The 24,756-nt window shown below is 40.7% G+C and overlaps 1 protein-coding gene across 2 annotated transcripts; it reads left to right on the top strand.

Moving 5' to 3' along the window:
- Positions 1 to 1,263: 1,263 nt before the first annotated feature.
- LOC114644365 (gastrula zinc finger protein XlCGF57.1-like) lies at positions 1,264 to 23,357 on the top strand. 2 transcript variants are annotated; one of them, XM_051927451.1, is made up of 4 exons: positions 1,264 to 1,327; positions 5,211 to 5,289; positions 20,302 to 20,868; positions 21,818 to 23,357. In XM_051927451.1, the coding sequence occupies exons 3-4, from the start codon at positions 20,448 to 20,450 to the stop codon at positions 23,194 to 23,196; spliced, it is 1,800 nt and encodes a 599-aa protein (XP_051783411.1). In that variant the 5' UTR covers positions 1,264 to 1,327; positions 5,211 to 5,289; positions 20,302 to 20,447; the 3' UTR covers positions 23,197 to 23,357. The 2 variants fall into 2 exon arrangements, with proteins under 2 accessions (XP_051783411.1, XP_051783412.1); XM_051927452.1 differs by lacking the exon at positions 5,211 to 5,289 and having other exon boundaries at positions 1,285 to 1,327.
- The last annotated feature ends 1,399 nt before the right edge of the window (positions 23,358 to 24,756 follow it).

Below are 24,756 nucleotides of genomic sequence, written 5' to 3'. Positions count from 1 at the left end.
GCAATAACAAACCCACTACCTACATTTCCTCGTAACAGTAAAGAGCGTCCATTTGTTTTTTAAAAACATGCAATAACAAGAATGAAGATAGAAAGGTGTGGAGTATCTGGGCCTAGTTTTAAAGACATTTGGATTTTGGATTAAGGACACAGCCAGATAAAACGACATATTGAAGCGGTGAACCTGTCTGCACCAAATACTGAAAGATAAAAATTAAGGTGGATGAATAAGCTATTTATGGTACTAACGTTTGAACCCCTGAAAATCGGTTAACATGAATTTTACTGAAACGTTACATAATTTTCAGGTTAAACCAAAAGACCAAGAAATAATGTTTAAAAAATGTAAACAGATGTAATAATACCGGATGTCACTAGTCCTTTGTTGAGTTGTTTTTTGTTTTTCTTCATCATCATCATCATCATCATCATCATCATCATCATCATCATCATCATCATCATCATTTTCAACTTTTCCTGGTGTTTTTTTCATTGAAGACTCGATTTTTCCCGATGTTCGTCTATGGGTCTTTAACACTCAAGTAGTTAAATGTCCATTATTTTTATGTATGTTTGCATGTATATTTGTATTTTTAATTTAGAAATGGGAACACGATCAGCAATCACGTGTCCACCTTTACTGATGACAATGATATAATTGTACGTGTGCAGCTCCTACAGAATATCATTCAACTTTTATTTTTTAAAAATCAGCAAACCTTTTGGAAGGTGTTATCACTTTGAAATATATTGATGATTGTAGATTGATGGGCTAAAATGACGAATCAACATCTCGGTAAATTGAGTAGAAAGTGAATACTCTCATCTTTCCAAGAAACACCTGACGCTGACACAAAGACTAGCTTTTGGTCAGCCAGCTTTTTATCATTTTCTTGCAGAAGTCCAGTAACCACAAGAACACTTTCCTCTCCGTGTCTCCGCGACAGCCCGAACAAAAGCGAAAGCTGCTGAGTCATTACAGTTCGTTTGTCTTTTTTTGTTTGTTTGATTTTTGTAAACGGTCTAAATGTTTAATAAAGAATCGCTAATACGCAGCCAAACTGATTAAGTAGCTGCACTTCGAAATAATAGCCAACCGAACTTGAGCCTTGCTGAAAATCAAACGGAAAGGGGAAAAAAAGTCAGGTAACAAAAAGGCTTCCCCGTCTGGCTAATCCCCGCCTACCAAGAAACAGCCAACCTATAATCCTTCTAGCAGCTCTTCCGTTTAAGGTTTACGACATTTCTATTGGTCGGTAGAATGTATTAGACCGCCCACTTTATTCTTTGTTCCTTCTGCAAGTCGAGAAGGCTGCGCCGGAGTATTTGTAAGTAGCTACGCATACGGTCAAATGGTAATGTGGCACAAATGAGGAAAATTTCACGTAAAATCCCGTTTTCACGAGTTTACTTTGACGAGTCTTTGTCCATTGCACTAAAGGTAGGCGTTCAAGCCTGATGAGACTATTAGAACGAGGGCGAGAGATGAGAGTAACTCCATCCGTGCAGGGTAGCCGTGATAACACAGAGAAGAACAGCAGCTGGAGGTTTGGAGCTGGGGTGGGAGGTAGGTGGATTCGAAGAAATGGACGAAGAGTGTGAGGGCATCGAAAATATATATTGTTATCACACTGGTGGGCGACAGTTCCCAGGAAGGCAGCACGCTGTGGACTTCGAGTCTGTGTCCAAATCCTCTTCTTGAGATCGCATAAGAGCAGCGCTTTGTATACCTGCCGAGATCTAAAAAGTACGATTGGATTAGATAAACTTTACTAATCCCAAGGGAAAATTCAGATAATTGTGTCAGACAGTCGCGGAAGATGCGCGCAATAAACCTTCAATATATCACGTGGCACGGGTCTTATCGCCGGTTCAAATTCAGAGAACTTTATTGATCTCGTATTTGTGTTGTAGTGTGTGTTATTTTTGTTCTGGGCTGTGGGACACTGGCGACCAGCGCGCTCGCAACAGATGCACAATGTACACAACTTCAGTCCCCACAGTTCTGCCCAATGGAATAATCAATTTATTACCTAAGCCAAACCTTTTTTTCCTTCAAAACTGATATGGAAATAATCGTTTGTTGATTAATCAGTTATTGAAAGAAGACAGTCAAATAATGGTTTGTGAAAATTCTGTAGACATATAATATTGATAATTCTGTAAAACAGTTTAAAGCTCTTATATAGTTTAACTAGCAAAATACCCGCGCTTCGCAGCGGAGAAGTAGTGTGTTAAAGAGGTTATGTAAACATATATATACATAAACATACATACATACATACATATATATATATATATATATATATATATATATATATATATATATATATATATATATATATATATATATATATATATATATATATATATATACATATCTACATATACACATATCTACATCCACATATATATATACATATATATATACACATATCAACATATATATACACATACATATATACACATACATACATATGTACACACACACACACACATATATATATATATATATATATATATATATATATATATATTTACACACATACAGACACATACAGTATATATACATATACATATTTACATATCTACATATATATATACACTAGTCATTTAGCCCATTACAATAACGGGCGCTAGAACAGTAGTGCATAAACATTAGTAGGAACAGTCTATATTAAATGGCAAGGGACTTTGACCTCATTCTTTTTGTTGGTCGTATTTTTCTTTCTTTTGTTGATGTTTACTTGCTGAGCTGACCGTTCTTCGTGGGCTGCCGCTGTGTATTGTGTGTCTTTAATTTTCTGTGACAGTAATACTGTCTTGTACGGCTCTATTCAATAAGGGCGCTTGTACGGCTCTATTCAATAAGGGCGCGTAGATAATTTGGTTCAAATGGCTCTGGAATATGTGAAGAGCAACAGGTGCAGATCTTTATTTACGGGCGCCTTTATTCACTGCGCCCAATTGAGGTCGTCCTTTTGAGGCTCGCCTTTTTGTGCGCGCCCTTATTGAAGGATGCCGTCTTGTACGTCCGCTGGCTTGTACATCTGTAATATACGTCCGTACGTCCGTAATATACCTTTAATTTTCTCTGGTGGTAATACAGGCGTGCGCGTCGGTAATATGCCTTTAATCTCCTCTGACAGTAATACTGGCTTTTATGTGGCTGTAATATGCGTCACTGTATTGTGTACCTTTAATTTCCTCTCGCAGTAATACTGGTTTGTATTTCCGTAAAACGCCTCTAACTTTCTCTGACAGTAATATCGCGCATAGCACCATGCCCTGCGCATGCGCACTTCACCAAAAGACACCCACACACGGACACCTGGACGCACACAGGGATTTTATATATATAGATATCTACATATATATACACATATATATACATATCTACATATATATATATATATATATATAGACATACATACATATATATATCTATATCTATCTATCTCTATATATCTATATCTAAATCCCCGCAAAGTACTGCTTTTAAATTTTTATTAAGAAGAAAAGAAAACCTTTTTAAATTGAGGGAAAATATACCAATAACAATTTGTTAAGGATCTGTTTTTTGTGAAGCAGCCTTAACACAGCTTTTCCGCTGTTTTATAAACGAACGCCATATAAGGTCTTCCTTTTTCGTTGCTTCGCCAAGGAAGGAGCCTTTTTATTTAATCCACGGGTTCTTCGCTTTTTTTTTTTCTTTTTTTATGATTGTTATAGTTCTGTTTGTATACCACATTGTCAGTTCAGCACTCCGGTTGTAATATGACCAAGCCGTGCAAGCTTACTGTTGAGAATGCAATGTATAGTTGTACAGGAGAAAAGCAATCTTGCCTCAAATCAATGACAACCTTTTGTAGGTCTATGAACTTAATTTAAACTTTAGGTTTACACGGTGCTTTCTTTCCGAAGTACCTGCACTCATGAATATGTCTGTATGCGTCAGTCGCTCAAATCCCCGCGCTTCGCACCGGCGAAGTACTGCTTTTAAATTTTTATTAAGAAGAAAAGAAAACCTTTTTAAATTGAGGGAAAATATACCAATAACAATTTGTTAAGGATCTGTTTTTTTGTGAAGCTGCCTTCACACACCCTCTCCGCTGTTTTATAAACGAACGCCATATAAGGTCTTCCTTTTTCCTTGCTTCGCCAACGGAAGCAGCCTTTTTATTTAATCCACGGGTTGTCCGCTGTTTTTTTGTTCGTTTATTACGATTGTTGTTCTGTTTGTATACCACGTTGTCAGTTCAGCACTCCGGTTGTAATATGACCAAGCTGTGCAAGCACACTCTTGAGAATGCAACGTATAGTTGTACAGGAGAAAAGCAATCTTGCCTCAAATCAATGGCAACCTTTTGTAGGTCTATGAACTTAATTTAAACTTTAGGTTTACACGGTGCTTTGTTTCCGACGTGCTGCGTTCTACGTGCTGTTAGCTAAGACCCGGAACTTAAAAGTTTCTCGCTACAGCAATTTTTAATCCGTTACAAAGTCAACGATAGCCTCGTTTATACCTCGTGTCTTCTCATTAAACTTGTATCTCGCGAATATGGTATTGCAAACGGCAGCGGGAGCCTTTCTCATTAAACTTGTATCTCGCGAATATGGTATTGCAAACGGCAGCGGTAGCGTTTCTGTATACTTAATTTAAACTTACGTTTTACACCGTGCTTTGTTTCCGCAATATCGAAGTGATCACTCGTGCTGCATTCAGTCAGTTCATGTGAGCCGCTCTCTTGTGCCTTCTCAATTGTGTAATGAATGTTTTCTTCATCGCTCTTTGGGGCTCTTCCTTGTTTTCAGTTCACATGATTACGTAGGAGGCATGATGACACGATACGCGACTCCACCTCCTCCATTACAGTATATGGACAAAAAAGAGGTTCCAGTTATGACCATTACGTGTACAATTTCAAAATGAAACCTGCCTAACTTTTGTAAGTAAGCTGTAAGGAATGAGCCTGCCAAATTTCAGCCTTCCACCTACACAGGAAGTTGGAGAATTAGTGATGAGTGAGTGAGTGAGGGCTTTGCCTTTTATTAGTATAGATACAAATGAAACTGAAATGCTTTTAAGGAGTTATGCTCCTTTGAATACTGATAAACAGTAAATACCTTAAGACTGTGTTTATTGATAACATAAATATGTTAGATAATAATAATTCTTTACATTAATACAGCTCTTTTCTCACTGCTCAGATTTCTTTTTTCATAGTGAGCGGGGAGCCACTTCAACCACCACCAATGTACAGCATCCACCTGGAGGAAGTGATAGCAGGTACAGTGGACCCTTGACTTACAAACTCAATTTGTTCGCGAGGGCTGGTTGAAACTCAAGTTGGTTGTAAGTTAAGACTATTTTTCCCATAAGAAATAATGGAAATACCTATAATGTGTTCCGAACCTCCCACAGCAACATTTACTTAACCTTTTCATAATAAAAAAGGGTTGTATAATGTGCATAATTTACCAAAACACCAATAATTTTTCTATTGTACTAACCAAAAAGTTATAAAAAGTGCCTAGCCTACCAGAAACAACAATTTCATACTGTACTCACCATTTAATTTGACATCTTTGGGCTGCAGGAAGGGAGGAGGAGGAGAATGAAATGGAAGGTGGTTTTTGTTTGGAAGGAGCCTCCTTATACAAATCTTTTCTTTGTAAAATTGTCGAGTTGGTGGATTTCGACATGCTGTACATATTAGTGAGATTGGTCACACGAACACCACTCTCATATTTCCACACAATTTCCTTCTTCGTTTCGATTGTGATCGTTTTCTTTACGTTTGTTACCTTCTCTTCCTTCCTTAGCAATTATCGAAAAAAATTATATAAATCACTGCACTGACCGAAATTACGTCCACAAACACACGTATCTGGGCTCTGACTGACGCTTACAAACACTCTCGGCTGTTTGTTTACAATCACACAAGTGGATACACGTGACCGCATTCAGGTTGTAATGCAAGATGTTGGTCATAAATCAAAACAAAAATTTTGGTCGTAAATCAAGTTGTTCGCATGTCAGGCCGGTCGTATATCAAGGGTCGACTGTATTTTTACAGCAGTATGCCCTCTATTAGGTGATGAAGTGCTGAGAGATAGTTAGCCAATTAGAGACAGGGGATGATTAGGTGGGCAGAATGAATAGGCCATGGAGGGCTACAGGATACACCCTGCTCTTTATGAAGGGTACTCAGTGTCCCCATCACTGCACTGGGATCCCCATTCAGACCACAGGTTAAGTGCCCCCCTCTGCTGACCTCACCAATGCCTCTTCCAGCAGCAACCCAAGCTTTTCCTAGACGTTCACCCATCCAAGTACCGACCAGGCCCAAACATGCTTATCTTCAGGTGGATTACCTGTTCTGAAGAGCATGTGGTAAGTTTGCCCAATGGTTCCACCATTCCTCCAACAAAATGTTGTTGCCTTTGATTGTTGCCAAAGATCTAATGGAGACAATTATGGAGAATAGCCAGTGGGATTGTATTTCCAATAAAATATGAGATATCGTCTTATGTAATATGCTACCTTGGCTGTCCGTTTGTCTGTCCAGGATTTTAAATCACCTGTAGCTTGCAAACCGTTTGAACTATTCATCTGAAATATGGTGCACATATACTACGTGATGTCTACTATCCGCTTTTATGGTAATGAATCACCTCCAAGGTTATTCCTCTTTTTATTTTTATTTTATTTTATTGTAGAATCAACTCTTGGCAGCAGGGTGGCTCATATGTACAGGCACCGTTCGCATGTCTAACACCTTCGCCGTCACTTCCTCTACCTCTTCATATCTTAAATCATTCTTGAGGCAGATTCAGAATCAGAATATCTTTATTGTCATTGTAACAAATACAACGAAATTAGGTGCCCTCCCTGCGGTGTCAAAATATAATTAAAAAAGGATAAGAAAGGATAAGAAATGAGGTAGAACACAAACATTCAACTTAAGACCTTAATTGCACATGAACACTATTGCACAAGATGGCATCTATTGCACTGCTGCATTGGAGGTGATTAGGTGGCATTCAGTGCCCTAATAGCAACAGGGTTGAAGACTTAAGTGCCAGCTTAAGTGAAAAATTAAGGAAAACGTGCTAAGTAATTGCAATACAAACACTGACTTCATCAGTTTAATGCGAAAAGGTGCCAACAGAAGAAGCGGACCGCTAGGGTGGAGATAAGAAGAGCTACTCAGGAAGCAGCAAGCACATCAACCTCTGAGCTAATGAATGCTAAACGTACAGAGAAAGAGAATGGAAACTATAAGTCATGTGGATTCACTGCACTTGATCGTGCAGTGCGCCGTTACTGGTACACCATATTGCCAAAAGTATTGGGGCACCTGCTTTTGCACACTCATGAATTTTAATGGCATCTCCTTCTTAATCCATAGGCTTTAATATGGAGTTGGCTCACCCTTTGCAGTCCTAACAGCTTCAACTCTTCTGGGAAGGCTTTCCACAAGGTGTAGGGGTGTGTTGATGGGAATTTGTGAGCAGGAGAGCACTTGTGAGGTCAGGCACTGGTGTTGGACAAGAAGGCCTGGCTCGCTCAGCATCTCTGCTGTGATTCATCAGGTAGAGGTCAGGACTCTGTGCAGCCACACCAAACTCACTCCTCCATTTCTTTCTAGACCTTGCTTTGTGCACTGGTGTGTGTGCCCAGTCATGTTGCCATCCCTAAACTGTTCCTACAAAGTTGTCCAAAATGGCTTTGTATGCTGAAACATTAAGAGTTCTTTTCACTGGAACTAAGGGCCGAACCCAACCCCACACCATAATCCCCACCTCCACCAAACTTTCCACTTGCTACAATGCAGTTAGGCAAGTCTCATTCTCCTGGCCAGACTTGTCCATCGGATTGCGTGACTCGTCACTCCAGAGGACATATCTGCATTGCTCTCGAGTCCAGTGGTGGGTGGTGGGCTTTACACCACTGCATCTGAGGTTTTGTATTGCACTTGGTGATGTCAGGCTTGGCTGCAGCTGTTAGGCTATGGAGACCCCATTCATTCCGTGAAGCTCTCTCTCTCTCTCTCTATGCTGCACAGTTCTTGAGCTTTTGGAGGTCTGTAGCTATGGACTCTGCAGAAAGTTGGCGACTTCTGCCCACCTCAACATGCGCTGTCCCCACTCTGTGATTTGACGTGGCCTACCACTTCATGGCTGATTTGCTGTTGTTCCCAATTGCTTCCACTTTGTTATAATACAGTTGACTATGGAATATTTAGTAGTGAGGACATTTCACGAATGGACTTATTGCACATGTAGCATCCTATCACAGTACCAGGCTTGAATTCTTTGAGCTCCTGAGAGCCACCCATTCTTTCACAAATGTTTGTAGAAGCCATCTGCATGCCTCGGTGATCGAGTGTATACACCTGTGGCCATGGAAGTGTTTGGAACACCTGACTTCAATGATTTGGAGGGGCATCCTGAAACTTTTGGCAATATAGTGTTTGTGTACCACCAGATTTGTATTTACAAAAACGAGCACTGCTGATCACAAGTGTAGTGATTTAAAACGAACCTGTGGTCCCTCAGTGTGCAGTAGATGTTGTATTCATGTGTGTTAGTGACTGTTATCACTTGTTACGGGTTTATGCACTGATAGATTTGATAGCATTGATAGTTATTTTGTATTGCGTTAACTTTACTGTATGATGCGCCTGGGTCATATATGACCAAAATATTTATTTTATTTCAAAAGGGAAACAAATCTTATTGCTAATACTGAGCGATATTTTGTTTATATGCACTTTGAGGTTTGACATCAGATATGACCAACATGTTTATTTTTTAGTTCAAAAGTGGATAAAGTATTGCTTCTACCTCAGATTCTGTGCAGTTACAGCAGGGGTGTCCAAACTTTTTTCACTGGGGGCCACATACAGAGAAATCTACGAAGGGCTGGGCCACCCACTAGAGCTGAGCCTCACCTCCTGTGTATTAAGCTAGCAAAATCAATCAAATATAGGTAAATTATGCTTCAGAATTGAATATGCTTAAAGAGAAAACGGCATCACAGCTCTCCATTAATGGGTTTTCATTTATTGTATTACAAAGTGCTCGAGTCAAAATCCAAAGCACAAGCTTTATCTGACACTTGATGTTTTAAGTTAGCTGACAAACAAATCTTCAATTCGCCGCTAAGCTGCATTTCTGGCCAAGCGCACTTTGTTGAATTCCAACATTTCCTCCGGGCACATTATTCCTGCGACTTTAGTGAGGCGCTGTTTTATGACGTCACCATCTGAGGAAGGTTTCCCGTGACGGGCAGTGAGTTACGCTACTTCCTAACTGGCTAATGTGGCATTTTCTTGTGTTTTGTTTGCACGGAAAAATAATCCTGTTGTTGAGCTAGCAGACTAGCTGCCATTTGCTTAACTTTCTGTTCTCGCTCGGCACCGGTGTAGGTCATGTAGGCCGGATGTTTGGTTTAGTAATAATAATAAATAATACATTTTATTTATATAGCGCCTTTCCCATGCTCAAGGCACTTACAGAATAAATAAAGAACGGCAGAATATACAGTATATAGCATTGTACAAACCAGATAAATAAACAAAGAAGATTAAGACAGTGAATTCTGAGAAAAAAAACAGACAACATAATTGATGGTCTCGCACACACATACAGGTTACATGAGCATCTTGACAGAGAAGTAAACTGAGAGAAAGGTAATAAAGTCAAGTAGAGCTAAAAGCCTTCCTGAACAGATGAGTTTTGAGTTGTTTTTTAAAAGAATTCATGGAGTCAGCTGACCTGATTAATTTTGGTAGGTCATTCCAGAGTCTGGGCGCTATACAGCTGAAGGCCCTGTCACCCATGGAGCGTAGATTAGTGACGGGCACAACAAGATTACCAGAATCAGAGGACCTTAGTGGGCGGGCAGGCACATAGTAATGGAGAAGGTCACTGATGTAGTTTGGCGCGAGGTTATTTAAAGCTTTGTAGGTTATTAGTAGGATTTTATATTCGATTCTGTAAGACACAGGGAGCCAGTGAAGACGGAGCAGGATGGGTGTGATGTGCTCGCAGCTGCTGGTCCGTGTAAGGACTCTTGCAGCTGAGTTTTGAATAAGCTGGAGCTGTGATATAAGATTAGAAGGGGCACCTGCCAGTAGGGAATTACAATAATCGATGCGGGATGTGATAAAAGCATGGACAAGTTTCTCAGCATTAGAGAAGGAGAGGAAGGAGCGAACACGGGAGATGTGACGGAGGTGAAAGTAAGAAAGTTTCTTAATGTGATTTATGTGGGTGGAATAAGTGAGGGAGGAGTCAAAAATGACACCAATATTTTTTACAGTAGAGGCAGGTCTGATGAGATCACTGCCAAGATGGACTGGGAAGGAGCTCATTTTATTAAGTTGCATTTTAGTCCCAATTTGCAGGAGTTCAGTTTTATTGCAATTTAATTTTAAAGAGTTCTGCTCCATCCAGGTTTTAATTTCACTAAGGCAGGTTGTGAGCTGAGAAAGCTCTGATGAAGTTCCACTTTTAACATTGAAGTAGAGCTGAGTATCATCTGCATAAAAATGATAACCCAATCCATAACTACGGATAATATGGCCAAGGGGAAGCATATAAATACAGAAAAGCAGAGGACCGAGGACAGAGCCCTGAGGGACTCCTTGTGTGACTGGCGCTGAGCTGGATCTACTGTTGCCAAGACTAACAAACTCTTGCCTATCAGTCAGATAGGACTTGAACCACTGGAGGGCAGTGCCAGAGATACCCAGCATGTTCTCCATTCTGAACAGTAGGATGTCATGTCTGACTGTGTCAAATGCTGCACTGAGGTCTAACAGAATTAATATGCTGGTTTGTCCAGAGTCTGCTGCCATAAGCAAATCATTGGTTACCCGTAGCAGAGCAGTTTCACAGCTGTGCCGCGCCCTGAAACCAGACTGAAAGGGTTCCATCAAATTATTAGAGGTTAGGTAATTGGTGAGTTGGGAAGCTACAACACGCTCAAGAACTTTTGACAGGAAAGGTAAGTGGGAAATAGGCCGGAAATTGTTAAGATTGTCAGCATCAAGGCCAGACTTTTTTAACGTTGGGGTTACAGAAGCAGTAGTAGTAGTTTAGACACACATTATAATCTTTCATCACTGCAATAGTTTCATTGCAAATCAAATAGACACACTTCCCCTTGACTTCTAGGAAGAAATATTAATTTTTCCACCATGTCTGAAATTTTCTGCACTCACTTTCTGTTGTGCGTTTCTTTGGTTCTGCCATTTTTGGTAACCCGTAGCAAAATTGTTGTTTGGTTGTGCTTCTTTGTGAAGACGCTGCCGTGATCAAGACAGTAGCTCTACCTTGTGTTAAACCTAAGAAGTACAATACAGTTAAGAAAAGTTTCATGTGTTGGCCATATATATATATATATATATATATATATATATATATATATATATATATATACTAGGGGGCTCCGCCCCCTGCTCGCTTCGCTCGCCAACCCCTGGTGTTGGGAATGACAAAGAGCGTGATGTATGAACGAGATATAGAATAGTGTGACGGTGTAGATGATGCAAATAGAAATCAAACAATAAAGTGTGTGGCACAGTGTAAAGGTTTATTGGAAAATTTCTTTGTACACGCCGTTTAAGTGTAAAAGGTAATTCCAGGTCAGAACTTGTAAGGTCAATGAAGATGGTCATTATCGTGATCAGAGTCAAGTTTGTCAGAGCTTAGAAAGAGTTGTGTCTCTCTAGGAAGTAATGGAATGACTTGGGTATTTATGTTTTCCACATTAATAATTTTTGGATATAATATAGTGCGTTGTGTTAAAAGGGGCATTTGGTCTAATGAGATTGCTGTTCCAAATCTCTCTGTAACTAAGTCGTCGCAGATAAAGGCTTGAGGAATTGTAATAATATGTGGCTGAAGTCCATCTGTATTGGTGAGTGTACCATCACTCAGTTGTAATAAGCAATTGTTATGATCTGGTTCTGGACATCGTATCTTTTTTACTAACTATCTTTTGAAAGTAATGCCAATTGTCTGCGTATTTTAAGGTGCACTGAACAATAGCTGAGTGCATGGCATCTAGAAGAATAGCTAATCACTGTTTAAAATCTCCTCCTAATAAAAGTACCTTTCCTCCAAATCGAATATTATTATTCATAAACGTTTGTAGAAGTTTATGAATGGTGTTGAGTAAGTGACTTCATGCCATTGAACATTCATCAATAAACAACATTTTTTGAAGACGGATGTCACGTGCAGTGCCACCGTTAATGTTCATAGTGGATACCGATTTGTAGGATCTCATGCAGTTGATAAAGATTTCACTTTCAGGTACATCGTCAGTTAGAATCTTCTGTAGATATTCAGTATATGAATGTAAAGAAGGCAGTCTAATTTGACCCTTTTGACAACAACGTCTAAATGTATTACTTGTATTGCCAGTTGTTTCTTCAGGGAAGTGAACTGAATGACAATGATTGCAAATGACATTCATTAATCCGAATGAATTTTCCCGGTGTATGTTTTGCTTGTGCCGTTTGAGAGGCGCGTTGTTGCATGTGTAGTATTTGGGACGTGTTGTTTTGGAGCTGTAATCGATTTGCCTGTGCTGTGTGAGACGCCCGTTGTAGCCTTCCTTGCCGTTAACGTATGTCTGAGACGGGAGGTGTTTCGTTTTGAATCCGTGCCTGTTGCGATGCAGCACTTTGATTGATAGATTGCGTCATGTGGATCCAGGATGTAGACTTGTGCATATTTGCGTTGTTGATTTGTTTCAGGGTGCACTGTTCCAATGCGATGCAGTATTTGTGCACATATGCGAAAGCAGTATGGGCCATTGCCTTTTGGTGGCCTGATATTTACTAAAAGCAAATGAACTATTGTAGGATCTAACGCAGTTCATAAAGTTTTTACTTTTAGGTACATCGTTAGTTAGAAGCTTTAGTTGAGCTTTGCGTTTTTGGAGTCGAGACATTTTTTCTTTTAGAAATATGGATAAGTAATAAGGAGTATTGCACTCACTGTTAATATGGAGACTTTTCTGCGGTTGAACGGTTAATAGTGCCTTATGGTAATGAGATCCACCTATGCTGCATAGCCGTCTATTTTGTTGTTTCTTTCGTGTGTTTGTTCCTGTTATCCTTTCCTTTTCGTTTTGTACCCGTGACCGTGTATTCATGACTTGTTTCTTTCTCAGCATCCGAAATAGAATATGTGGCTTTGGGTGTGACTTCTTATGGATGGGGTGGGGGGGGTGGATTGTTGAGGATTGTTGTTGCGCGAGCGTATTCTTTCTTTTTGTGTTCCTGTGTCTTGTTGAATCCCCCTCTTTGTGTGTGTCCCGTCCCTCGCTTGTAGGGTCTGTGGGGTGGTTTTGTGTTCTTTTTTTTGTGTTCCATAGGCTTGTTGAATTCCCCTCTTGGTGTGTGTCCCGTCCGGTGCCTGTAGGGGGGGGGGGGGGGCTTGCTGTTGTGCGCGAGCCTCTTTTTTTTTTTTTTTTTTTCGGGTCTAGTTTCGTGTGCAATGTGTTTCGTGCTTTTCCTGCGTTTGACTTTGCGCCTCATTTCTACTTTTTGTATGTGCTCACTCCTTTTTTCTGTGGTCTTGTCCGCCACTCGCGGCCCCTCATCCGCCTTTGTCGCCCTCTTTTCTCCGCCTTTCTCCGACTCCCGCGGACTCTTTTTGCGCCTGCGCCTCTCGCGGCCCCTCATCCGCCTCTCTCGCCCTCTTTTGTCCGCCTTTCTCGGCTCCTCAGCCGACTCTCGCGGACTCTTTTTGCTCCTGCGCAGTACGTCTTTTTGCAGCTACGGCCCATGGCCGGATGTGCCTGCGTCCATCATCCGGTTTAGCATTCTCGGTTAGTAATATGGATATATAAAAGCCAAATACCACTTACTCACTCTTCACAAAATCTCCCAAACCATGAGGACTTGGGACTTGAAATTTGAAATGTAGGTTACTCTTGGCCCATAGGTGCTTGCTAAGAAACATTTTTAAAAATTTTGTGGTCCAAGTGCAAAATTTCTTATAGTTTTTTAGACCCATTTGTATGTTTGTCCGCTTTTCACGAGAGAACTAACAAGGTCCTGTTGTCATAAAAGATCCCTGGGCATCCTTTGTAAAGAATACAGTGTATCCCCATGTCCGGGCTAAATTGCCCACCATCTCTAATTGTCTAACTATCTCTCATCCCTTCATTACCTGACAGCTCATGTGTGGTGAGCATACAGGCACAAAAATGGCTGCCATTGCATCATGCAGGTGGGTGCTATACATTAGTCGTGGGTGAAGTGGCTCTCTCTGTAAACTACTTTAAGAAGTAAGAATATCCATCCATTATCCAACCCACTATGTCCTAAGTACAGGGTCACGGGGGGGTCTGCTGGAGCCAGTCCCAGCCAACACAGGGCGCAAGGCAGGAAACAAAGCCCGGGCAGGGCGCAGGCCTACCGCAGGGTACACACACACACACACACACTAGGGACAATTTCGGATCGCCAATCCACCTAACCTGCATGTCTTTGGATTGTGGGAGGAAACCAGAGTACCTGGAGGAAACCCACGCAGACATGGGGAGAACATGCAAACTCCACACATGGAGGACCCAGGAAGTGAACCCAGGTCTCCTTACTCCGAGGCAGCAGTGCTACCACTGCGCCACCGTGCTGCCCAAGAAGTGAGGATAGCGCTATATAAATGTAAAAGTAATAAATAAATTTTAAAAAATCTATCTTTATATATATATATATATAAGTCCAACGTCTGTCTGTCTGCTTTTCATGAGAGAACTTCTTCACGGATTTAGATCCTAACTCACACGTCAGCCTCAGGGAGTATCTTACCTCTGCTTAGCTAGCGAATGAGAGAACTACTTAACGGATTTAGATTGGGGTTTTTTCTAGAATTTGCTTGAACGTTCCGGTTGATTTTGTGACTTTCTCATCGTGCTAAGTATCATAGTTCGCTTGCAGTACCGATTTATTAGCACAAATTCGAGAGAGACCCATGGGGGGGCGGGGCCCTCCTCACTCACGTGTCTGCCTCGGGGCATAACCTAAACTCCGCTTAGTTAGTGAATTAGAGAACTACTTATTGGATTTGGATCGGGTTTTTTTTCTAGAATTTGCTTGAACATTCTGCGACTTCTCTCATCACGCTAAGAATCATAGTTCGCTTGCGGGAGTGATATATTTACGCTAATCCGAGACAGAGGCTGTGGGCCGAGAGGTTGTGGAAGAGTGACGTCAGGAGTAGAGAGCTGGGCAGGGCCCCCCGCACTGTCCTGTTTCACTAATACGCGGGCGAAGCCAAGGGGCACGGCTAGTTTCATTATATTTTTAGAATTTGCTAGCGTGCCAATTAAAAATGGACCACAGGCTGCAGTTGGCCCGCGGGCCATAGTTTGGACACCCCTGAGTTACAGCCTTTTCATAGATAGATAGATACTTTATTAATCCCAATGGGAAATTCACATTCTCCAGCAGCAGCATACTGATACAATAAATAATATTAAATTAAAGAATGATAATAATGCAGGTGAAAAACAGACAATAACTTTGTATAATGTTAAATGTTAACATTTACCCCCGTGGGTGGAATTAAAGAGTCGCATAGTTTGGGGGAGGAACGATCTCCTCAATCTGTCAGTGGAGCAGGACAGTGACAGCAGTCTGTCGCTGAAGCTGCTCTTCTGTCTGGAATTGTTTTTTATGCACTTTTAAAGGGAATCAATGAAAAAACCTTAACTTGCTTTTCAATACACTCACTTGTGTTGGTTTAAAATGTGTCATTCATTACCTGCTGCTTACCAGGCTATGAAAATGGCTGGCTCACCTAAACTTCTTGGTTTGAAAATCTGGTCCAACTAAATTTGTCATTGAATAGCCCTGCTGTAGGTTGTAACAAAAAGCACAGTGAATTCTTGGGCGCGTTTACAACCAGTTCAGGATATTCTAAATTGACTTTAATCTAAAATGGCATCCAAGATAAGGTGGCATTGAAATATCTTTTAAGGCCACCATCATTGGCCAATTCAAGAAGCTGATCCAGTTGTTCCAGTGTTAAGGAACACTTTGAGGAATGGATTATGGACCCCATTCTTTCCACTCCTTGGCTTTTATTTCTGGTGCAAAGTATCTGTCAAACAAGGTGGTGGTAGCCTAACTCCACCTCGATTGTTCTTATATCGTCCTTCAAAAACGGAGATACCATTGAAGACGTATCAAATATGCTCTTATCCACTTAATTTCTCTGTATTTGTAGATTAGCCCTAAAGGAAAATATTATGTCTGCCAGTCCGAAAATAGCTACCATTTCCCCCCTGTATATCACGGTTAAACTTCTTTCCTTCTTGCTCATTTTGAGAGAGGTGTTGAGTTCATCCAATGAACCGTCAATGTGCCGCTTTACAAAACAAGCCAGCAGCCATATCACATGCACTTCAGAACAGATCATCTACCTGAAGCTAAGCATGTTCAGGATGGGAAACCAACCAGGAAAAGCTTAGGTTACTGCTGGAAGAAGTGTTGGTGAAGGCAGCAGGGGGTGCTTACCCTGTGATCTGAATGCAAATCTCAATGCCCCCAGTGCAGTGATGGGGACACCATGCCATAAAAATGGCCCCATCCTTTAGATGAGTGGCTCTGATGCTAGTGATCCACGCCGTCAATCAACAGGTAAACACGAGAAGTGACTCTACTCCGTTGGATCCTTGAGGAAGGCCCTTAACCTGCAGTCACTTCATCCTGAGTATGATGTTAACTTGCAAGCAGGTCCTCCAACTTGCAGGTAAAACTCAGGGATTGCTGGCAGGATTGGCACTCCAGCCACTGTAAATAAACCTCACACTGTTCCAGTGTGGTGCTGAGGTATCACCCGTTGTATGGCTACACTCAGGTCCCAATCTGGGTGGTTTGTCGTGTAGTGGGTGAGGCAATACATTGTGATCAGCGCATGCTCCCAAACTCCTCCTTCAGATGAGACATAAAACCGAGGTCTCAACTCTCTGTGGTCATTAAAGATCTCTGGTCATCCTTTGTAAAGAGTAGGATGTATCCCCATGTCCAGGCTAAATTGCCCACCATCTCTAATTGTCTAACTATCTCTCATCCCTTCTCTACTTGACAGCGTATGTGTGGTGAGCATACAGGCACAAAAATGGCTGCCATTGCATCATCCAGGTGGGTGCTACACATTAATTGTGGGTGAAGTGTCTCTCTACGTAAACTACTTTAAGAAGTGAGAATAACGCTATATAAATGTAAAAGTATTAATTAAATAATCTATACTAATAAAAGGCAAAGCCCTCACTGACTGACTCACTCACTCACTGACTCACTCATCACTAATTCTCCAACTTCCCGTGTAGGTAGAAGGCTGAAATTTGGCAGGCTCATTCCTTACAGCTTACTTACAAAAGTTAGGCAGGTTTCATTTCGAAATTCAAAGCGTAATGGTCATAACTGGAACATATTTTTTGTCCATACACTGTAATGGAGGAGGCGGAGTCACGTATCGCGTCATCACGCCTCCTACGTAATCACGTGAACTAAAAACAAGGAAGAGATTTACAGCACGAGTCGCACGCGGGAACGAAGGTAAATGACGTTAATTTTTGACTGTCTTTTAATACTGTGTGAGCATACATATTAACACATGTGCAATTAAACGTGTGCATTTACGGGGTGATTTCTCAGGCTTAAAAGCTCACCTTTTATCAAACGCGGGAACAAAGGTAACTGACGTTGTTCACTGTCTTTTAATACTGTGTAACCATACATATTAACACATGTCCAATTAAACGTGTGCTTTTACGGGGTGATTTCTCAGGCTTAAAAGCTCGCCTTTTACTAAAAAGGTAAATGCAAAACTATTTTCAATCAGTTTATTGAAACGCTCCCGTTAAGGATTGCAATAACATATTCGCGAGATAAAAGAACGAAGTAGGGGGAAATGGAGGAAGAGCCGCAAACAGCGAAGAGCAAAAAATTAATTAAACAATTGAGAACGGAGCGAGTTAAGCATACAAGCATGTTCATAAGGGAAACAAACCACGGTGTAAAACGTAACTTTAAATAAAGTTTATAGAAACGCTCCCGCTGCGGATTGCAATAACATATTCGCGAGATAAAAGTTTAATGAGAAGACACGAGGTATAAACGAACCACACGCCGTGGCGCAACGTTAGGGGCAACAGTTTCAACCATTCTATGATCTGCTTCTCGCAACTGAAAGACGGCACATGGCGGATGTTAGCCGACTTGCTGACCGCAACGTTAGGGGCTTCAAGTATGGCGCTGACGCCACATCTCAGTGCCAACACTTTGCAGACTGTACTTAAAAGACACGCCCTCCTCACTGGACAGTTAAAAACACCAATCAAACTAACAATGACATCAAGTATTACCCAATCAAAAGTAGGAAAGGAGGCATCTTCATAAAATGCGTGTGGGATGATTTGCATGAGACGCTGCTTTAAAAAAAAAATGATTACAAAAATACGGGATAAATCCCGTCAAGTATTGATTCAAAACGGGATGCACAATTTCATTGTCAAACGTGGCACGATTCCGTATTTTAAAGGACGGGTGGCAACCCTACAGTGCCAGGTAACCACCCATACAATCAGATTGTGATTCAGACTAGGAATGCAATGAATGTAATTACCCCGATCTACATACAAGGCGAAAGTCTTGCAACATTCAAAGATGATGGTTTGGGATAATTAGTACTTATTAAGTACACCATGGAACATAAAAGAGCTTATGAAGCCTTGAACTGAAAAAAGCAACATCTCAGAGATCGTAAAAAAAAAAAAAGGAGGTAATGTCGTTTTACTCGCTGTAGATTTTAGTCAAACATTACCAGTTATTCCACGAGGGAGACCAGCAGATGAACTCAACGCTTCTTTAAAATCCATGCTTCTCCCACGGTCGGTTATATGTCGCGTGTTCTCGGGTAGGTACACCAAAAAATGTATACATTTAAGCATGTAATGGGCAAACAAAAAATGAGGTATACCCGAAGGCACTGCAGTAGTACTCAATGTAACTTTACTTCTTAAATGTTAATGTTTTACTGTTTAATAATTTATACGCTTCTTATATATTGTTCAAATTCTTTTATCAAAATACCAGTGACAGCGCAATGCACGATAACATGGAGTGAATACACCATACGCATCTGCCCACGGCCGCCCTGGTGTGCGCAGATAGGAGTTGATTCTAAAATAAAATAAACATAAAAAGAGTAATACAATCATCACCCATAAAGCGGATAGCAGACGTGACGTATTATATGTGTACCACATTTCAAGTCAATAGGTGAAACAGTTTGCAAGCTACAGGTGATTTAAATATCCTGGACAGACCAACGAAAAGCCACGGTAGCAAATTATACAAGAAGATTTTACTGTTTGTTTATTTATATTTATATGAAATGTGCTTCTTATATATTACTTCATATTCTCATATGATAATGATGTTAATGTTGTTTATATTGATTTCTATGTTATTGTAAGTGCATCTATGTGTGTATATGTATGTATGTATGTGTGTATATATATATATATATATATATATATATATATATATATATATATATATATATATAAAATATATGTGTATATGTATATATAATATATCTGTATATGTGTGTGTGTATATGTGTATATGTATATATATATATATATGACAGCAACACTCATAACAATGACAACACAATTACATTGACAATCATGTTACGTTATTTTTAAAATGTTTCCTTTACTTTTTCATAACCTCTTTAACACACTACTTCTCCGCTGCGAAGCGCGGGTATTTTGCTAGTATATATATATATCCGACTGTCTGTTTATCCGACTGTCTCACCTCATTTCTTCTTTCTTCTCTCTCTCTTTCCTTTCTCTCCTTCCCTGATTCCCTCTCTCTGTCTGTCCATCTCTGACTTTTCTCAAACCTGCCACTCCCAATTGTTTTTTATTAGTGTTCCATAACATTACACCTGCTACAAAGCACTTAGAGTCACAAGTTATCGTTTGTTTTGCAATGCAAGTTATTAATAAAGAAAAATGACAACAATGCAATTTCCATTAGTTAATTCATTTCAGCGATAACCTGTGGGGTTTCCAATGGGTTGTCATTTGCAGCAGACATTTGAAACAATAAATCATATTGCTATCTTATTGAAATTTGATTATGCACAAGATAGAAAAGACAAAATCAGTACAAATGTATTAAAGTGGTTTGTGTTTGGATATTTAAACTTATTTTTTTAATAGAAATCTACCGTGTTCTTTTCACAGAAATGACCAGGAGGTTTCTGATGAAGTAGGTTGCACCCTTACCTGTGGGCAGCTCCATCACAAGGCAGTAAATGTGAATGGTCGGGACATTTTAGAAGAAAGCAGAGGAAGCTACACTGAATATAATCGTTCATGTGCTAAGTTCCATGGAACAAAACCTGGTCCAGATTAAGGAAGAAGATTGTGACTGGGAGACACCAGATAAAGATCTCCGGATAAAGCAGGAGGACAATGAATGGGAGAATGCGGCTATTAAAGACAACACATTTAAACAGGGAGATGAGAATATTAAGAGAGAGCTTCCCGATCAATTGTCTACCAACTCTAAGAACAGTGATGACATTTTAAATCGTATGAAAGAAGATTGGTCTTCCAGTTTAAGCTCCTGTCCAACGGTAAAACATGAGGCCGCTGTTTTTGGGTGTGAGACGTTGACAGATTGCTCTTCTCAGCAGAACTCAGTGCCTACAAGGCCAATACCATTTGAGTCTGATGACCAGGTCACTGAAGAGAGATGGGACACTAGAGCACAAGGTCAACAGTCATCAGCTTGTCAGCCCGCACAATGTAAGTTCTAAAATGTAATATGGGCAAAAAGGATCAGTTCTGCAGATGACGATGATGGTGGTGGCATTTACCCAGTGAGGAAGGCCTCTTGCCATTGTGTAGTTTTATTTTAAAAGCTCTTTTGCCTTTGGGTTATTGTGAATATATGAAATGGGAAGAGCGCAGTCGCCCAATGATTAGACTCGCCGCATGCAAGGGTTCATTATCCTCAGCCTGGTCATTATTTGCTTGGAGTGTGCATGTTCTCTCCATATTTGTTGTAGGCGTTTGCTAGTTGCTGCCCTTGTGTGAGACACTATTGGGATAACAGGATCTGGCTCTCCTCAAGTGTGAACTGAATTAAGCAAGTTTGGAACATTATATACAAGGTGAGACCCAAAAGTGTTTAGATAACTGTTATAAAACATAGATAACTTCTTATATGGACATAATTTATTCTTATTCTTCAAAATACATTCCTCCTTGATCAATACACTTGTTCACACATTCCTTCAACTTCTTCATGCCCTCCAGGAAAGCAGATTTTGAAATGTTGTTAAGCTCCCTTGTTCACTGCACGCTGCATTTCTTCCACTGTTTGAAAATGCCACCCTTTTTAGGGAAATGGTAATTGGGGGGAAGAGAAAGTCGTCGGCAGGTGCAAGATCTGGCGAGTAAAGTGGGTGGTGAAAAGCAGCAATGTTCTTGTTTGCCAGAAACTTCTTTACAAATGCAGCTTTTATGAGGTGGTGCGTTATCGCGAAGAAGGAACCACTCACTGGATTGGGATTTGACCGTTCTAACTCATCGAATTCTCCTCGGTAGCCAATTCAAAACACCCACGTAGAATTTTGCATTTCATTTCTTTTAGGTTGTACCTTGTGTGTGTATATATACAGTATCTATATCTCTATATATCTAAATCTATATAATACACAAGAAAGCTAATTGACTGTCTTTCTCAAAGCAGGTTTGAGAGAAAGTAGCAGCCGCTGTCCTTCTTCTGGAAGTCAACAGCATGAAAATATAACAAAACTGAGTTCTGCATCCCAAATAAAGAATGCAACGACTATATCGTTCAACAAGGAATTTTCAGGTATGGATGGCCATCATAAACTTGAGAGCCTTTGCACAGGAACATCGAAACCAACCAGTCTTCCCACAGAAGAAAAACCGTATTGCTGCCCTGAATGTGGAAAACGATTCTTGTATATAAGAAACTGTCAGGCTCATGTGAGAAGTCACACTGGACAAAAGCCCCATCGTTGTTCAGAATGTGGCAAGCAATTCTCGCGCATGAGCAGTGTTCAGATACACATGCGGATTCACACAGGAGAGAAACCCTATTCTTGTTGCGAATGTCACAAAAGGTTTGCATACATATCAAATCTTCAAACGCACATGAGGATTCACACGGGAAACAAACCACATTGCTGCTCTCAGTGTGGCAAACGATTCCCACATTTGTGCCATCTTCAGAATCATATGCGAATTCATACTGGAGAGAAGCCGTTCTGTTGTTCTGATTGTGGCAAGCAATTCGCAAAACTCACGATTCTCAACAAACACAAAACAATTCATGCAGAACAGAAGCCATATGGTTGTTCTGAATGCGGCAAGCAATTTTCATGGCTAAGTAGTGTTCAGTCACACATGATGATTCACACTGGAGAGAAAAGACATTGCTGCTCAGAATGTGGCAAACAGTTCTCACGCATGAGCAGTCTTCAGATACACATGCGAGTTCACACGGGAGAGAAACCACATTCTTGTCCCAAATGTCCCAAACAGTTTACATGTATATCAAATCTTCAGATGCACATAAGAACTCACACAGGAGACAAGCCACATGGCTGCTCTCAGTGTGGCAAACGATTTTCACAGATGTGCCATCTTCAGAGTCATATGCTAATCCATACTGGAGAGAAGCCATACTGCTGCTCTGAATGTGGCAAGCAATTTGCACAACTCATCCATCTCAAAAAACACAAAGCGGTTCATACAGGCGAGAAGCCATATCGTTGCTCCGAATGTGACAAACAGTTTTCCCGGCCAAGTAGTGTCCAGTCGCACATGGCGATTCACACAGGGGAGAAAAAGCATTGTTGTTCAGAGTGTCCTGCACGATTCTCCTGTATGAGCAATCTTCAGCGGCACACGAGGGTGCACACTGGAGAGAAGCCATATTGCTGTTCTGAATGCAGCAAGCGATTCTCACAAAGGAGTAGTCTCCTGTCTCACATGATGACTCACACTGGAGAAAAACCACATTGCTGTTCTGAGTGTGGCAAACAATTTGCAGATAAAAGCAGCCTGCGAAGACACAGGAGGCTTCACAGCGAAAATTAGCCACATTGCCATATTGCACGAGGCAGGCCTTTCCCATTTCCAAGTCACATAACGAGACATGTGAGGATTCAAATGGGAAAGACTGACAGTGTTGTGTGTCTGACTGATTGTATCCCATGCTCCTATTTTTGTTTCCTTTGTCTAGATTAAAGTATTTCAATATGTTTGTTGTAATTTATTTTATTTTTATAATGTCCCATTTATGTATTATGTGTCTATGTAAAAAATCTATGATCTCCTATGTCCGTTGTGTTTTGTGTGTGGAGCCCCGGGAGGTCGGGCCACCCTGAATTCACCGCACCTGAGCTGTCCCTCTGGTTAATTTGGTCAGAGCAGAGGCCTATTGGAGTTGTGAGTATTGTTCTTTATTATTGCATTTACAGGCTTTTTGATGTTTTACTGCTTTATTTTTCATATCACCAGAATAGCTTGCCAGTCATGTGTGTAACGCAATGAATTCCGGAACTCCATGTGAAACTTTAGAATAAATAACAACCCATCCAAGGACCAGAGAGCAATGTCAAAGACAGAAATATATCATTGAAAGAGATACCTGTTCTTCTGGACATCAATGAATACAATTCATGCATCAGTCTGATTGCTTAATCTAACACCTGACCAGGACAATCACTTTGACACTGGTGCAAATCCTTCTATGACAATACACACACACACATACTCTAAAGAAAACAACTACTTTTATGTTACAGGGTGAGCCAAAGAGAAGTACCACATTTGAAATGTTTATTCTACCAAAATGCTACAACATCAGATAAATTTCATTATGACACAAGAATGGGTATACACAATAGATTTGTTTCACAGTGTTTTAAACATGGTGTCTTCAAAGTGGTGGCGGTCATTAGTGATATGCTCTTCAAGATGATTTCTGAACACTCACATGACTCATTCGGCCATTTTAAGGGGAATAGCGGCGATTTTGTGGCAAACAGCATCCTTGAGGGCTTCAAGGTTTTGAGATTGGTGTGTGTATACCTTCAAGGCGAACGTGAAGGCCACCCTACATTGCCGCGCAGGGAGATCAGCTTCCCCAGAAAACTTGCATGGATCTCCATGCCATGTGAGCTGTTGCTCCATCCTGTTGACACCAGGCACCCACCCCAGCCATTTCTTCCAGTTCTCTAGCATTTCAATGTAACACTCTGAAGTGACAGTGACCATTGTTTCCCACCCTCCTCAACAAAGTAAGGGCCTACAATGCCAAATTCTACAACGGCGCACCAAACTGTAACAGTGCAGGGCTCTCTGATGAAGTTCACGAGGGTTGGTTTCAGCCCAATAGTGAAAGTTTTGCTAATTTGCACAACCATTCAAATGGAAATGTGCCTCATCGCTGGACACAACGATGGCATCTTGATGAACGGTTTGCAGAATGTTCGCGCACAACTCTCCACATCTCTCAGTGAGTTCCTGCACTGCCATCATTTTCTATGGATGGAAATTAAGTTTATCATGCAAAATCAAAGACTTGTTGGAAACACCTAAGGCAGAAGTGCACTCAATGTCAAGGAGACTGCAAAATTGATGCCCTTACAGCTT

The sequence above is a fragment of the Erpetoichthys calabaricus genome, chromosome 5 (assembly GCF_900747795.2).
Source record: "Erpetoichthys calabaricus chromosome 5, fErpCal1.3, whole genome shotgun sequence".
NCBI classification, from domain to species: Eukaryota; Metazoa; Chordata; class Cladistia; order Polypteriformes; family Polypteridae; genus Erpetoichthys; species Erpetoichthys calabaricus.
The sequence above is the reverse complement of the archived record's forward strand: the minus strand, read 5'-3'. Positions and strand labels throughout refer to the sequence as shown.

Excerpts from the sequence above, each read along its gene's own strand:
- LOC114644365 (XM_051927451.1), top strand. The coding sequence starts at position 20,448 with ATGGAACAAAACCTGGTCCAGATTAAGGAAGAAGATTGTGACTGGGAG. Across the intron at positions 20,869-21,817 it reads AGCTTGTCAGCCCGCACAAT|GTTTGAGAGAAAGTAGCAGC; the intron begins GTAAGTTCTAAA and ends TTCTCAAAGCAG.